At 41.0% G+C, this 17,949-nt stretch overlaps 1 protein-coding gene across 3 annotated transcripts in view; it reads right to left on the bottom strand.

Annotated features, from left to right (window-relative positions):
* LOC117600812 (dystrophin, isoforms A/C/F/G/H) overlaps positions 1 to 17,949 on the bottom strand; it is a 346,950-nt gene that overhangs the window by 275,534 nt on the left and 53,467 nt on the right. For all 3 annotated transcript variants that reach the window (XM_034316725.2, XM_034316729.2, XM_076692879.1), the window contains one exon: positions 254 to 459. In XM_034316725.2, coding sequence (XP_034172616.2) covers positions 254 to 459 — 206 coding nt within the window. The remainder of the gene's footprint in view (positions 1 to 253; positions 460 to 17,949) is intronic.

Raw genomic sequence — 17,949 nt, 5'->3', positions numbered from 1 at the left:
CGTGGTCGGCGGTCCTTTGTTCTCGCGATACAGCCTGTTGCGCGACGCGATTTAGGGGTGGGTTATCGTTTTATGTTGATAATTTTGAGAAAGAGGACCCCTTGGGCGTAACAGAAGGTTAAACGAAAAGAACCTCGGTTAAATAACTTGGGTACTTTTCAGGATACGAATACAGAGATTTTTTTAATAAACGCTGCTCCGTTAATTACTGTAGTATTGTAAAATTATTTGAAAGAATAATCGAATATCTTACCTGTAGCACTGATTTGTCGAAACCCGCTACGAGAGCTGAAGGGGAGGAAGAAGGTGAAGGTGAAGATGAAGATGTACAGACTGAATGGCTAGTGGTAGTTGCGGGGGTTGAGGGTGTTGAGGGGGCAGGGGACGGTGTCAACCCCCGAGGGCCCCCTGCAGTTGCACCCGATGCCCCCGGTGCAGCTCCTGCACTCTTTTCGACCTCTGTAACAAAAAGAAACAAAATAATTAAATTAATTCAAATTTAATAATTAATAGTTTCAATTGTGCTTTTTATTTCATCCTTTGATTGAAAATTAAAGTTTGCAACCCTTGATTCGTGTCTCGCAACCCCAATATTACCCAAATCTTGTCTCACAACTCTAATATATCACCCTACATCCAAACCACCCCAAAAATATGAAACCTATGTGTAAATTACATACGTCGGACGGGTTAAAAAACGTCAAAACCCATTTCAAAAGTCACGAACGAGACTGGGGCGAGCATGGCGGGTAAACTTGTAATTTTCCGGTCGGTCGGCAACATTGTATTCTTTCTCACGCGCGGCAATGGATAATAAGAAGGGAAAAAGGGAAGCGGAGCCGAAAAGAAGTCGAAGACGAAACGGTTTCGAGGCACGTACCTGCGAAGGCACGGTCAATTCATTGAATAGAAAAGTAACTTTCATAGTTTATAAGTTTACCCTCCGAACTCTGTTCGGATCGAGTTAGCCGAGGAGATAAAGATAGAGAGTGAAGAGCTAAGGGGCTGGGAAGAATCTTCGAAGATGCGTTTAATATGGCCGTCTCTAATGTAATTGAAAACTTTAGCAAGAAGGCTGCCTTTCCTTGGCGGTCGATTTGCAATGCCTCTCGAAACCTTGAAAGCCCGTGAAACTCCCATAAATTACTGTCCCGATGATTGAAACGATGAAAATATTTCCCTGTTTGCCTTGCACTCTCCGGGGGTCCTATTTGACCGTCCAATTAAAAGGATCTTCGAATCGCCCCTTCCTAGATTTATTGTCTTCCATGGAATTTTCCCTCTTAACAATTTCACTAACGTACCAACTCTTGCGGCCGAGATGAAAATGGTATTAAACCCGAAAGGGGGGTAAGAATAAAGTCAGAAGGGAAAACAGTCCCTTGGTGACGTTTTATTACTGCTGTTTCACGGTTGGAGAAATTCTCAAGTCGGTATTTCGTGTTTACGGGTCAATTAATCTGATTAATATTTTCTCCTTCAAGTGCAAGTTGCAGGTGCAAGGTGGTCAAAATTAAAAGAATCATTTCGAGAAATGCACTTCTTGCAAAGGGGATGGGTAAATATTTGCTAGAAAGCTTTAAAATTTCATAAAAAATTAAATTAACCAAAATTATCCTGATTGCCCATTAATTATCTCATACACAAGTGTCCACCCCTTCGTTACAATTCAGTCCCTTATCCTTTTATCGTATAATTTAAATAATTTTCTTTGATTTTCTTTGATTCCTGTAAGCTTGAATGTTCATCAACACCTTACACAATTTCTCCATGATATTTCAAGCATCGCGAGCATCGAAAGGTTTAAACACTTCATAAAGAAATCGTGCGCGTGACGGGCTCGTAATTTATGCACCAAGTCGACGAGAATTCAAGTTTTACGGAAGCCATTATAATTTTATTTCCGGACTTTCGCTATTCTCGACGGTACCAGGCCGCGACATTATCTTAACAACCGGGGGCCGGCTCGTTTTATTGCTGAATTTCGTTACGCTCACCCTACGAGCCGGCGAGCGAAGAAAAAGGAAACGAGACGAATGACAGAAGCTCGTTTTCCCGTACAATTACTCATGAACGCGGCAACTTTGCCGGACCAAGAAATGTTTCTCGACGATATATCTCTTAATGGATTCGCCTTGAAACGAGAGAAATCCTTCCGGTTAATCGAGAAAGAAAATAGTCCCACTAACCAGCCTCGAACTTCCCGAAGAAATGAAGACGGAATTTATCTTACGCCGTGAAATTTCTCCGTGAAAGTCAAATATTTGCCGCGAGTACCGTGCGCGTAATTTATTTAAATTTACGAGAAACTTCGGGCCACATCTTTCGAGGATACTTCCGGGAACTGTTAAACCCGAGGAAAACTTACGGACGGCAATGAAAGCGCATGGAGTAATAGTTAAATGTGCGGAATAGAAAGAAGCAGAGACAGCGATAATGTTGCTAATAAAATACAAGAATATTTTACCAACAGACTTATAAATTGAGTAAACCCTAATCATTTATTGATCAATTGAAATTGAATTAAATTTTATTTCTTAATTTAAAGTGTTAATCATTGTATACTTTACCCTATTAAATTTGAAAAGAAAAGATACAAACGGATCTACAATCTACACTGACCACTAATAATACTCATAGAATAAAAGTCCTAATTTCACGTTCCAATTCCAGATAAATTTATTCCTGATTCAAGGGTCAAACAATGAAATTAACGTTGGATCAATGTCAAATGATTTATGTGCTAACAGGAAACTCCATGATACACCACGCGAAGCATTCTGGCTCGCGCACCTGTATACCGTACCGAATAGGGGAGGAAAGTTTGCAGCAGGTAAGACATAGCGGAACTCCCCGCGCAAACCTCGAAGCATTGGCAAAGTTCTATCATAAGTTCGCTGAACTACTAAGTCCTTCTACCATTCTGGAGTTGGATAGTCTCGGAACTAGTCAGGTAACTCGAGGTACACACTAAATACATAATAACAATGGTCTCGCATAAGGCCTGCCGTGCAACCGTTCATCCTCCCGTATCCCGTTAGATTATGCTAATCGAGAAGGAAATCCCGCCAACGGGAAGAAACGTAGCTAACCCGCGAACAACCGTTTAAAATTCTCCTCGCCTTTTGTTCTTTGAGGGGCTTTAGCGACTGACGCGTACACTCATACGTGACCCGTATAGAGAAATGAGTTTTTACATGCAATGAATAAAAAGTACAAATTCACACGTACGATAAAATATCGTGGCTCGTTCAAATAAGTCGAATGTTTCGCATGTTTCGATATTTTTCTGTTAGAGAAATTGAAACTGATCTGAGACGAATGATAAGAATAAAGATTCCTGATAATACAACTGACGGAATCCTTACCCCAATATTATCATTAACATTCGTGATTAAATTTCAAATTTATTTCACGAGTTTAATTAGATTTATTTTACCCAAGTTAAGTATTGAAACTTGAAAATTCTCGTCGAGCAGCAGACAAATCTGTATGCCGAGTTTCATTAAAATTTGAAATTGCTTCCCAGGGATCTTCAAAGAAATTTGATACTTCCCATCTGGTCCTCGATGGTTTGTCCAGAGTTGAAAGATTTACGCTTTTATTTACGAACAGGGAGGATGGATTTCTCGTGCGACAGCCACTCACGGTTACCAGCGAGGACGACAGTCGACGGTTCTTGTTAGCTTTGATAAAGAGTTGACGCGTTTTCAAAGAGCAACGTTGGCCAGCCGTCTGATTCCCGTTGACGTTGGAAAACTTCCACCCCTGTTCCCGTTGTTACAAGAGAGCAATAACTCCCTTCCTCTTGGCAGCTGCCGCCGCGACAAGTGTTACGAATGTCCTCTTCAGAAAGCACCCTTACTTTCGGTGGCGTTCCAGCCTTTACGTTACAGATTCCAAATTAAAGGAGAAAGATACCGTATTCTTTCCTATGGGATTCTTAAGCTCTTCAATCTGTTCAATTTCTTACATTTCCTCGACTTTGTTCCATCAAACATCATCCAGCATTTCAACTTAATTTTACAAATTACTTCAATTCATGTAACTCGACTAAACTGACTCTTAGCATTGAATAACCCAGCGACGAGGAACAGCGAGCTTCGCGCACCGCGCCGTTTAGAAAAATTAAACAGCAACTCCGTGCAACGAACTCGACGCGATTTATTCCGGGGTACAACGCAGCCGGAAAGACGGAACAGCGTTAGGAAAAGTTAGAGAAAGAGGGAGAAATCCCTTGTTAGCGGCAGGTAGGTAGGTCCGTCGAGACAAGTGGTGCGGGCTGGTTCGCGGTGAAAAATAGGACGAATTTGCAGTGAGAAACATCAATTCTCGTTGGCAGCAGTTTTATTCCGGCAAGGCGGACCCCGCGAGAAAGAAGCCGTGGTAGAGAAAGCGGCCGAGGTGCTTGAAGCCCACTTGCTGGTGAAAAATAGGAAAGCTGCGAGCTGCGGGCTTAGCTCGACCGTCCGTTCGTCTGTTCGCCTGTCTACCAGGGGGATAAGTGATGCGACAATACGAACTAGGGGAACGAAGCAGCTCGCCGAGAAGTAGAACCAACACCCTGCCACGAAAGAGCTTCTCCTCGGGATAGTACAGTGAATGAGAGTGATAGATTGCGCGACGCCATCCTCTGACACTCTTCCACCAAAGGCCAGCTCGACCATTGTGCTCTGCCAGCCGGAACCCAATGGTTGGACAATCTACACTTCCGTTCTGCTAAACGCGGCCACCCTTGATTCCCCTGTGTTGTTTGTTTCCTTACAAGGGCTCTCTATGATAGAACTTGCGACCGAAATGAAGCGGTAACCCCTTCGTCGTGGGAATAATGTCGTTATGTTTCGTGGTCCGATGGTACTGGACGGTACAGTCCGTCCTAAGCTCTAGTACTTCAAGCTTTACTATTCCAAACTTTATTACTCCAAGCTTTAGTATTCTAAGGTTTAATATTCCAAGCTTCTGTACTTCAAGCCAAATTTTTGCCAAAAACTAAACATAACCGAAGGAAGAAGTCAACCGAAGCTTCAGTGACAAGACTAACACGTTTCATTCCAAACGATAACAATCAGTTCGTCGTGTACATTTCACAGAGAAAAGGATCGAAAATCGTGAGATTAAAAAAATATTTTACAGCGACAGATCGGTATGAATTCGCTTCGTATGTCAAGGAACACCTGTCACAAAAGTCTGTATTTCAAACGGAACGTCATGGCCTGGTAAAACGGACAAGCAAGAAACATTTGTCGAGCAGGAGCAAAAAGTAATTCTACCTGGTACGGATCGTTCAATTAAAACGGCTGAAATATTTACTCGAATTTTCGAACGTCCAATATTGAATGACACGTGATGTGCGATAAACGAGGATAAAATGAAAAATACTCGCGTTACTAATCGACAATCAATAACGAATCCAAGTAATTAGAGACACTTGATTCCGGTAATAAAATATAATGCAAAACCGTCATACACGCGCAACATTTCAATACGGCCTCACGGAGGGTGCTCCATGGGGCACCCGCTGGCTAAAAAAAAAAAAAAAAAAAAAAAAAAAAAAAAGTAGAAAGAAAGGGTGTCGAAAGAGAAGAAGAAAGAGCCCAGAGAGAAAGCTAGGAGAAAGAAAGTAAGGGAGAAAAAGGGGTTTAAAGTTTCCAAAACCCCCTTCAATAACAACGGTTTCCGCAAATACACATCCCGAGAATTGGCGTAGAATTAACAGGAGAATCGATGTAGGTATGAAAAATATGCGTATCCTTAGACAGATCGGTATTGATAAAACAAATAAATATTCGACGCCGATACGACTGTAAATGAAACGACAAAATCTTGACGAATGAGACACAGGTCAAAGGATTAAAAGATTTCCGCGGATAAATCCGAGCAGAAGCTTTCCTGCCTGCGTTTCAGCAACCCAAACCGTGCTGAAACTTGTGACGGTGAATTAAAATAAAGCGTCCGCTTTCTATGAAGAATACTAACTTCGCGGTAGCTTTAAACTCTGGCTTGCTGTTAATACTCGACCTACCTTTCCTTGATTTTCAGCGAAATTATCTACGAACGTTGGATAAATCTTGCAGTGGTTTCTGCCCCTGAGAAGAATAATTCGTTTTTCTTCCGGTTTCGTACGAAATACAAATGATGGATGCACGTTCGTTGAAAATTTCATTAGACAGACTTTTTATTCTGAACAAACTTTCTGTTATTCCTAACACAATATCATTCGACTAAAATCAAGAACTGTAGTTTTCTAACGAAAGAATTTCATAAAATGAAATGTAACAGCAAATTTTCATCATGGTAGTTCCAAAACGAATAAAACGTACCCATGTTTGTGATTTCTTTTTCTGTATGTTGCAAATTAAAAATGTAATTACAACTGGATAAAAAGTTCTCGATTCCAGAGGATTATCCCATAACAAAGCTCTAATTTCAAACGGATGAAGTCAAACATCAGCATTTCATTTAAAACGTCCACACTCACATTTTTAATCCAGATTAAATCGATCTCGTTCAGCCAATTAAAAGCTCGAGCAGCTTTTGTTATATAAATCCCAAAGAACGTGCGATTAATGTTGCAAAGGACAATGGCTAATTAAATGAAGGGAATCGACGCTTACATATTTTTCGTTCGAACGAAACCCGTTAACTGTTTCATCGAAAGCAAAACGCACGGGTAAAGAAAAAGGAAAAGTTTGAATGCTTTCTCTCCCGGTGGAAGCATCACGCCAAAGGACGAATTAATCTGGCTTCACGCAGAGCTAGCGGCCCTTTTGCCCCACGTTTTCGATGTAATTGAATCTCTCGTCTTTGCCAAGGCAATTGTTCCGCCCTTCTCACCCTCCGGCCGAGAATTCAGGGCTGCTCTCTTACCGCGAGAAATTAATCTTCTCTTTCGCGGAAGCGATTCCACCAGTGAACAGAGAGGGAGAGAAATAAAAGTAATAGAACCCCGTTCGGTTTTCGATCGCGGCACACGCCATTGGTACTCTTCCCAGGCTCGATTGAAAATAAATTCCCTTCGTGAGCCTCCCACCATCCCTCTCCTATCATCCTAGACGCTAGGATCACTGCTTTTATAGAAAGAAAATCAATTGGAATGCTAAGCCAGTGGAATTGTAATATCTTTTCAATTAAATAGAATTTCAAATTTATTATTTAAAAATTCTCTTCTGCCATGATGAATCCTTGTTGAAAAAAAATAATAACACAGAAGAACAGTCTCTTCAGGGATGTTTGTACGAGACAATACCCTATTGTGCCAGTTGTCCTGGTTTCCTACCAAAAGTAAATCCTACAAAAGTAGCATGAAAATTTATCTATATTCCAACAACTGTTACCAAAGACAAAAGCACAATTCTGATTTCATGATAAAAGGTATCATAGCGATTGTACAACAATCTTCGTACTTAATTTGCATAACAAAATGATCTAATATGCTAACGAGGAATTTGAGGATCAAGTTTCCAGGGTGCTGAAATCTTCCTCGACTAAAGCCATCACAAGTGATGATTTCTTTTTTGGAACACAGACGAAAGGATGAGCGAAGCCAGCCGACCGAACTCTATTAAACCTTATCATATTAGGATAATAGGATTGCTTCTATTACAATGTCCCCGAACAAGGATTTCTGTTTATCAGCGCAAGACACTCCCATCTCATTCTTCTGGGTACTTTGTTCGCGAGAAGACGACGTAGACGAAAGACGAAAGCCGAAGGAACGAAGGGTCGGAGAAAAATTACTTTTAGGGCAGGACGTGACGGAAATGCCCGGGCAAAGATTGCAAAATTACGGGGCGAATCTAAATATCAACGGGCAGCGACGACGATAGTTTATCGACGACAGAAGTGTGGCTCGTCTCGAATCGCGTCGCAAGTTTGAAAGATGGCAGCTGTACGTCAAAATTATCGGAACTTAATAAATCCGACTATCTGCGAAAAGACGTGGAAAGTTTGACGAAGAAGAAACCGAAACGATTACGACAAAATGAAGAATGAAAAGCAAGAAATTGTCAGATTGAAATATTTGGATATCGAAAGTAGAATAAAATAAAAGTAAGTATATTAAAATAGCACTTATGCCACATCAATTCAAAGTTTAATCCTTCAACTAAACCCTCAGCTCAATCCTCGGCTTATCCTCAGAACTTGGAGAAAAATATAAAATTCCAAAAAGTGCATGATGAAGTTTTCGAGGTCTTACGAACTTTTAATTAATAACTAATTAATTCTTAAGGATAAGAACTCCAGGGATCAAAATCTACTTAACGAAAGATATTGAAAAGAAAATCCTTTAAAAGTTGAAATATTTTTAAGATTACACCAATAAGTTGAAAATGAAAATCCTATGTCATATTTAATATCGATTGTTTCTACTATTAAGAAATCATGCACGTATCTCACCGTGATCTATCTAACTTCGAAAAAGCTAGTTCAAAAATCGCTAGGAAACATGTTAGCGGAAACGATGGATCTTTCAGCATATTCCATAAACGATAAAAGAAGATGAAAACTGTTCGGGCCACGTATACGAGTAAAAGGTGCAAACTGGAGCTGCTTCATCTCGTTCGTGGAAGAAGAATATAAATCATATGCTTAAGCAAGTAGTAAGGCCGTGGTGGTGCTCCTTTTGTAAGGAAGATTACGGGGTGCAAAGGAGTTTCCTCATTTTTCTCCGTAGCGACCGCGCGAATTAACATATTCATAAGATATTTATCAAGGTATCCCTTTGACACTTAGTTTCTGAACGTACCGCTTATGAAACGAATAAATTACACACGAGGAGGGATCGCCGGTTCTTAGTTTACGGAAACAAAAGGGATCGTAGACTTGCTAGCAAAGAGAAATACTGTAATTGGGGGCAATATAAGTGACCTGAAGCCGAAAGAAAAACCCGAAAAAGAAAGAAAATAGAAAAATTCACGCGAAAAAAGGATCTCGACGAGTTCGTTCGCGAAGCCAAGGCGCAAGGGTTTAAACAGGATAATATCAGCGGTGCTTTTACAAGCGCACGAAAGGGGTAGGTATACATAATGCTACGGTGTTGTCGGTGACCTGAAACCTCGAATAACGCGGTGATCTTAAGCAGCCGTCGTAACAGAAGCGTGGATTTGACGCGACGATCGCGTGTAACTCGCCCTCTTCCAGGTACAACACACGTTTGCACGGGCGAGCAGCTACGTTCCGTTGGTACGGTGTGCAAACACCAGGCTCGGTTGACGACGTATGCATAATTCAGGAATGCGTGTGTCGTCGATACGGCGGGAAACGGTGCACGATAGTTATGCATATGTTCCGCGCGGATGCTGTGCCGTATACCACGCCGGCTCCTTCTGCTTTCCAACATCTCGTTCGAATGCGCTCGGCTGATTTTTTGGCCGTTCGCCAACGCCGACACCGCAGAAGAATCTGTTGTGTTGCACCGGGGGACCGGAGGCTGCTTCAGAGGATCTCGACCTCTCGTTGGGGAGAAAAGTTTATTCGCCACGAGGATGCTTCAACGGGTTAGATTGTGTTTCGAAACGTTGTGTGTATAAATTAGAACGATCAGTGCCACTTGGCTGGATGAGAAGCTGTTTTTAACCCTTTCGCTGATAAGTACTTTAGATAAATGAAACATGAGAAAACGACGGAGTTAAATATTATTCCCTTTATGAATAGGAAAAATAATTTGTAACGTTGGATGTGTTCTGAAATATCTTGAAAAGAATTTGCGAGCACTGTGAAAACAGGTTGAATTTCTCTCGCGAAATTATTGTAAACTCTGGAAACTTACTTTAAAACAACGTGGCAAGTTTAGAAGCTCAAGAAATACCCCGGAGTATCGTGGGAAATTTCATAATTCTACGCGTCTGACCATACGCGGACTCGTTCCACTTGCCGCGTACGATCAGTGTTTTCATACGTCTGACCAGTTGCATGCTCGTTCTACTTGTTTGCTCGCCTCGGGCAAGTTTGAATCGAAGATGTTATCTTGTTAAACCGTGAAACGAAGTTACGGGAGGAAGAATTTTTGAAGAGTTCCGAGGATATTGCTATCACGGGACGTTTAACGAGTCACTCGAAAGCGAGGAAGTTTACGATGGTGAAATTTATTTGGGAAGTTCGGGGACCGCGAGACGTTCGCCGGTCCTCGTCAAGTCGAATCACGCACACGCAGATACGACACGCGAGTTGAAACACAGCGTGAAAGGGAAACTCACCCTCGGCACTCCAGTAAATAATTAACCGTATAGCTGGAGCTCGAGTGTTCACTCCTCGACTGAAGGATTCCCCCCCTAGCTTCGTCTTTCGTCAGCAGACGTTACCTGACCGAAGATACACGCGCGGATTCTCGTCGGTTCTCATTAAAAATACCGTCTCTGAATTCTCCTCTCGTCGCACGCACCACGGACTACGGGCCGCGTGATTTTCTACGGAGAAACGGAACAACGCTACCCGGGAATAAGCACGGGGACAAAGAGAAAATGCTTCTTTCTTCGATCTGAAATACGACTCTTTCTCCGATTGAAATAATGCTCGCCGAGATTCGAAGGAACACGGATTTTTATCCGTATCCGAGTATTGCAATGCTCTAGTTCGATACAAATAGGCGCTACATAAAATATTGTATCATTTGAAATGCTCGATTCCTCTGGAGGAAATAAGAGGTACCAGAGAAATATAAAAAATTTCTTGAATTTATAGAAATAATTCTTTCTTCTGCTGTTCTCTTACTTATAATAGACACAAAAATATGTTATTCAAATTGAAAATGATATTCAAGTAAAATTTACACTTGCCAATGGAAGAAGTGGATGAAGAGGATTCAACCTCTGAGCAGAATTATTTCTATTTTTTTAGAGAAACAAAGTAACGACTCATTAAAAATGTGTAAATGATAGTTATAAATAAGGAGACGATGATGATAAATTTATTTATGAAATTATGCTAAAAGAAAATATCGTGGGGTACAGCTGTGCCCCACACGACCCCATCAGGGTTAATATCAAGAAGTATCACTTTAAGGAGATGAAACCGTAGACAAGCAGACATTACTGGATCGGCTCGTAAGGAAAAGCGCACAAATACAGGTCGTTCCTATATTGAACGGCAAAGAACTTGGCGTTTGCTCGTGAAACGCCAAGGCGAGCAGCTGGTGCTTTTAGTTTACGGGGTCTCGTTACTACTTTATCGTGTGTGTCGAGATCGATAACGCCCTGGGTATAACGATATATTTTCCCTCGGTGATCCGCGCAGTAGCTCCGATAAATCCCAACCTATGTACGACCTCTTCTTTAGTGTTCTACCATCCTCCCTCGTTTCGTCTTTGTTTTCCACCGTATTTCATTTTCTCGCGCCGCAAAATGACTTATCACACTCGGGTTTCCGTCGACGTCGTTCCCGTTTTGCATAAATTTAATCGAGCCCGAAAAAAAAAAAGAGAGAAAAGAAAAACACGAGCCAAGAGAACAGAAACTCTTGTGTTTCAGCGCCTCGAATAACTATCCACCGTAGAAAAATGCGTTCGATGCAAAACTCGAAGACTTTCCAAGTCGAGGGAAAAAATTCCTGCGTTCCTTTAACCCTTCCTCTGCTTTTTCACTGATTTTCCACCTCGTGAAAGTCTGAGTTAAAAAGGCGACTCATTGAACCCTCGATATCCCACGGATCGATGAACCTCGAAGAAGATCGACATTCTCTGACATGAGAAGGTATGTGCCTCGGAAAATTCTGAAGATACTGAAGGTGAAAAATTTCGAAGAAATTCTGATAAAATATTCTTCTATACTTGGAATAACGTAGTGAAATTTAAATGTGAAACCAGGAGCAAATGGAAAAAATGATTAAAATTTAATTAACCATAAAGAGTCGGGTTCTTATGACACCCTGTATATAAAGCTCGCAAAATCAGGCCGGAAGAGTGGCAGATAAGGAAACCTCGCAATACTGGTAGGCTCTCAATCTAATAATACTCATAAACGGGGACGTGTGCACGTGTTCGAATATTAATGTTTTGTAGCGCAAGCCATGGAAAAGGGTGGCCGCGTTTAGTACAGGCGAGCAAATAATACGCAATGTGCCGTCTAGTCTGGAATATTGTCGTTCAAGTGATTATCGACATTTAGGCATTCCCAGCCGCCAACAGCAATTTCCGACCACGCGTGTACCGGCACATGCCCTGGAAACTCCAGGTGTGCAATTAAACCGATCTGCAGCGCGTTAATTCGCTTAGACGAGCGACTAATATCACCCATATGGGTGTCTTTGTCTTGAGAAAAAACGAGATCCTTCGCACTCAATTACTTTTAATATAAACGATCCAAATGACAATAATCAGATGATCGTGAAAAGAAAACGATTCGTTCAGCTGAGAAAATCGATCGAACCCCTTGTACCCTCGAGGCGACGAAAACTAACACCGTTTAGGGTAGAAAACATCCGAAGGAAACATTGTCGATTCGAGCCCAATTTAAGTCCGAAAAAACTTTTAACGACTTCCATCCGTAGCAGACTTCGAAACTGCGAAGAAAGTGGGAATCTGCGAATCCAGGGTGTGAACGCAATTTATTCCAACACCTTTTTAACAATATTCTGAATTCTTAATACGCGGAGAAGAAACTGATCATAATATGGAAATTAAAATATCCTATGGATAGATAACACTATTCCAGTTAGCACCATGGTAATTTAAAAAGGGATGAAACTACTTTTAAGGGTTGTACGCGGGAAGATTCCTTGATAAAATTTCCAATTTTTAGTGCAAAAGTTGGACGTTGAATTTCTTTTTTCTTATTTCTCGAGATTTTGTCCCACTGTGAATCGTGACGAAACGTGGTAACCACTGGCTGCTGTGTCACATAAGGGAAGCGAGAGGAACGAACAGAGAGTAAGAGGTAACGCGTGTGTTCATGTGTATGGCTGTGTGACGAGGGATGCATTCAGAGCAGAGTGCCGTCGTGTATCGAGCAAATATTGATTCTGAAGCATACCTGTTTGCTTGACGGCCGCTCCGTCGTATTCCCGTGCATTTCTCTCTTCTCTTCGACGATTTCAGATCTCCGCCTCGCATCGCGACGCCTGTCTATCCGACGAGGAACGTACGCGCACAATATTATCAATGTAAATACGAGGAATTGCTACTTTCATTCAGAACCTGACGGCATACGAACCTCTTCAAACGAACGAGTTTGGAAAACAATCATGAAGAAGGCTTCAGAATTCGAGCTTCAAAAATATAACAATTAACCCTTAAAATTTACATGGGTTTATTAGATTCCTGAATTTATCTCGAATTTATTTTAGAATAATTTCTACAAAATCAAGCTGCGAGTACGAAATTCTTCAACTTTTCGATTCGTCTTTGTTCGTCGATGCTGAAGAGCATCCCCCTTACGAATCCCTGTCAGTTGCACGAACAACAGCCGTTGCTCGAGTACGGGAGATACATGCAGTTCGAATGGGCGTCGAACGTACGAAAAAATGGATCGGTGACTCCCAAAGCCATTAACTCGTTTAACCACCAACATCAAACGGACCACGAAGACCGATCGTCCAGCTTTTGCGCGGATCAAATCGATTACCTGTCACTGGCAACACTTGAAACATCGAGCTCCGACAGTTGACTTATTCATCAACGACTAGAACCTATTAACAGCGCTTAGTTGTCGTCAAATCGATTCATCGGTTCCCAGAAATCCGCCCATCAACCATTCAAATCGTGGATCTCTACGGAGGATTCGTAAAACCGAATATGGCTCGTTTAAAAGGGAAAAGAAGAGTACGTACAGGGTTCGTTGGGAATTGATTGCCAGGAATTTTTAGAGAATTTTCAGGGTTTGATAAAAAAAATGTCTCAAACGTAAATAAAAATATGTAAAAGATAATACGAATAACAAAGTTATTCGGATAATAAATTTTCGCTTTAGGAAACTTTAAAGAAGTCAGAACGAAGCGTAATGAATTCGTCTGATTTAATTACCGTCTGTGACATAAATTCTGGCGATGCATAATTAAGAACTCGGAGATTAAAAAACAGAAGTTGACTTTTTTGTATGCAAAAAATTACTTTCAAAGGTTCCTTTTATAGCAATAAATTTTTTTACCATTCTTTTTTATAAACTACCAAAAATGCACCGTGTATAAAGGTGATTTAACTTGAAGTAAAAGCATTCGAGGAAGAAGCGTATATTCGCGTTCAAAGAGGATTTCGGATAAAAAAGAAGGGAAAAACATTGCCGTTGGACGAGGATAAAATCTGGAGAAACAGCGTTGGAAGAAACAAGCCGGGTCTTGAAATGCCAGTAAAAGTATGTGCCGGATGAACAAATTTATGCGAGTTTTTTTACGAGGCTTGCCGTGTTTTTTCTCTTCCCCTTCATTTGCTCTTTGCTAAGGGCCGATGCACACCGGGAACCTACCGCCATTAGACTGGGCACGTGAATAAAGAGAAGTATCTACACAAGGTAAAAGCAGCTGCCGCGTAGACGTACAAAAGCCTAAAATGCATATTTCAGGAAATCCGCAAGACGAGACAGGACAAGACGCGGGTATCACCGGTCTTGCCTTATTTATGAGACTTCTATCCTTTCCACGTCGCTCGAATGCTCTGACTTTAAGTTCAGAATTTCCATGGTAACTAAGAATTTTTCTACACTCAAATATTGATAGATAATTTTAATTAAAATACTACTAAATATGTTTCGTTGATCTGAGTATAAATTAATTAAGCTCGACCCTTCAAGGATTAATAATTAAAATAATCTTATATAAAGAAGACATGAAATTTAGGATAATATTAAATTCGTATTACCATCATTTGCTCTACTTAACGCAATTTTTTTCATGGAATCAGTTTTGCATCGCAAATTATTTTTATAAACCTCTACCCTAGAAAAAAACCTAGAATCATCTGTTGCTTCCTTTCAAAGTACCTACTTCGTGACGATTAGCAAACGTCAAGAATGGGTTGCCGGCAGTAACTCGAAACTTTCGAAATATTCCAAAGCGATGCACAAGTTGCGGATTACGCGAAAGGGTGGAAAGGGTGGTCGCCTTAACGTTGAGGGGGAACGAATACCGGCAAGGTTGTTGTACGTGTACACGGGCGTCAAGAAGCCTCAGTGTCGAGCCACGAACCACGTGTAGGTGTCGACCATGAAAGACAAGAATGAGAGGGACTTTACAGCACGATTCGTACGATCCCCTTGCGGGCTACGGTAAAATAATCCCATGCGGCTCGTATCACATGCGTAACAACCCCCGAAGAGATCGAAAAATCGAATCCTGAACTCGTAAAGTTACTTGGCTTCCGTGGCATACGAAAACCGGGATACAACCATCTCGCCTGACACGTGCACACGCCCCTCTGATCGCTTTCATTTTATCATTTCGAGCAATTTCTTTCTACTTTCTCTGATTTTCTACGATATTGAATTCGTTGTATCAATGGAAGAAAAAAGAATTCTAATTCGACTCGATGAAACCCGAGAAATTACAACTGGTCTCTCTGTTTTCTATTTTATTTTTCCAGCAAACAGTGGAACTAATGATGAGACGAGTGTAGAAAGCAATAAACTGAATTCCAGCGGTGTAGAAAGAGTAGATCAAACTGCAGAGATTCGCGGGAACGACAGTTTAATGTGGCAGCATGGACGAAGCCGACATGGCAAAGAGGAGACGATAAAGAACGAGGCCAGTGCATCTGGTACTATTTGTCTCTGACATCGTTCCAAGAGGAAAAGTCTTGTTCCGGTGCTCTAGTCTAAGCTACTTCTCTCCAGTTACCTACTGGCACACGACTAGAAGCCGTTTTATCTCCTGATGACAGAGAATGTCGAGTGACATCGTTCTCGACTGCCAGTTCCAAGGGTAAAAACTCGAACGTGTCAACCCGCCGGAAAAAAGGGACAGGAAACGTTCAGAGTTGGAATCTTACGGATACCTGACGTGTAACAAAATGTTCAATGAAATTCTGAAACGGTAGAGGGAACGTCACGTTGCGAGGAGGATCGATTTACGCGTATGGAGAGCCAACAGAAAAATATAAATATGTATCTAGGTACATATTTCGAATATTCACTTTCAGAAGGATAGGAATACGTGAATTATTTCCTTTGAAAATAGTACAAAAAATTATTTTAGAAGATATTTAATGAACATTATTCTCTATTATTTTGAAATACTAAAGTATAATTTTATAAAAAGATTAAGGACATCAATTTAAAAATTATTTCAAAAGGAATTAATTAGCACCGTGTTAATTGAACCTTAGTCCTTTAGATTAACCCCGAAAGAACAATTTTTAATTATCCCTGGAATATACAAACGAAATATGAATATGAAAAATAAATAAACAAAAGGAAACAACAAAAGAGCGTGTATTAAAAATAAAAATACACTGTGTCTGATATTCATTCCTCTCTCAGTTATCTTCGTACCATGACCCAACAATCAGAACAATGTTCATCAAACCGTAACTTTCCATCTTCCAGTTGCCGCCCCTTTTGTACCCAGCGAGAAACCCTCTTTCATTCTACCCCAATTCAACGAAATACAAGAAACTCGCCTACCAAGTGTTCCCCAGCTTTGAATCCGATGATGATACTTCAGGTAAGACAGCCCGGTGCAATAACGAGTTCCCGAGGCGAGATCTAACATTGATTTTTATATATGTAACCCGGATATCCGGCTGAGTAACCGCCTTCAACACCTCCCTACCTCTTTTTCTCTGGCCATCGCCCCTTTTTCCTCGAGTTCAGCCATTGTTCGCGGATTTATCCCGACTACCATGGCTATTGCGGATTGCTTCGTTTCAGACTGCGCACACCAAGTAGCCTGTTCTCCTTTCTACGTCCATGTTCTCGCATACCACTCCGATAAATTACTGTTAATAGCCCTCCTCCAGTTAATTAACCTACCCCTTCTTTCGCTACCCCTCGCCTGACCATTGTTTCGTCGTGCAAGAAATTCCGGTTGACAACGAAAGACAGAGGACAATAGTATCCGAATGATTTCCTCGCCAATGAACGAAATACGGGTAATTTTATTCGCGAATGTATTACGGTGGTAATTAAATTCCCTACCTTTTTGTTTTTTTACTTCGAAACCACCCTACAAAATTATCATAAAAATATAAAAACATTATTTATCGAAACAGTGGCTATACTGAAAATTTTAGTGACAAAGAAGTGATCCTATAACGAAACGGGTTCTTTATGCATCAAATGCTGATGAATATCGTGTAGGAACGAAAGGACTTCCCGGTTGTTTCGGTGAAGCGCAAACAGGCTTTAAACTTTAACTCTCCCGGGATGTTTGCGTAAGCGGGTAACATATGCGAAGCTAACTGTAGGATTACAGTTAGCGGCAAAAAGGGGTTAAGATTTATTGGTCAGAACTGGTTAAACACAACCATTTCGTGCTGACCAATATTCTTCTATTTCTTTCTATACTCGGATGACAAAATAAAAAGGCACAAAATTTGGAGAATAAAATTATTTATGTTCGAACAGGATAAAGGATAATCCGCAATGACGATAAATAAAAATCATCAATTTTAGAAATAGAACCCAAAATTGTAACATAGAAATTCTTTGAAAAGCATTCCACATTAGCGAACGTCTTTTCTTGTAACTACCGAAAAGAAATGCTTCTTGATGCATCACTGTGAAAGGACTCAAGCGTTCATTTCGTCCGTCATTTACGACACCGCGACGATAAAAGCCTCCGCCACGATATTTCGCGAGAAAATGTTCCGATTGTTCTACAAAAGACGAATGCGCCAGCATTTTCGTGAACGTTCTCAACGAAACTCGTCATCGTTGTAACGATAAAGGATTTCGTTTCGTCTATCAACAACCACGAAATTCGATACAATTTCCAAACGTCGATAAACATATTAAACGCGTGAAACAATAGGGAAATTGAACGAGACATCATCCATCAGGACATAAACTTCAGATCCCAATACACGGC

Source organism: Osmia lignaria, chromosome 16, assembly GCF_051020975.1.
Source record: "Osmia lignaria lignaria isolate PbOS001 chromosome 16, iyOsmLign1, whole genome shotgun sequence".
Lineage (NCBI taxonomy): Eukaryota > Metazoa > Arthropoda > Insecta > Hymenoptera > Megachilidae > Osmia > Osmia lignaria.
This window is presented reverse-complemented; position numbering and strand designations above follow the sequence as displayed.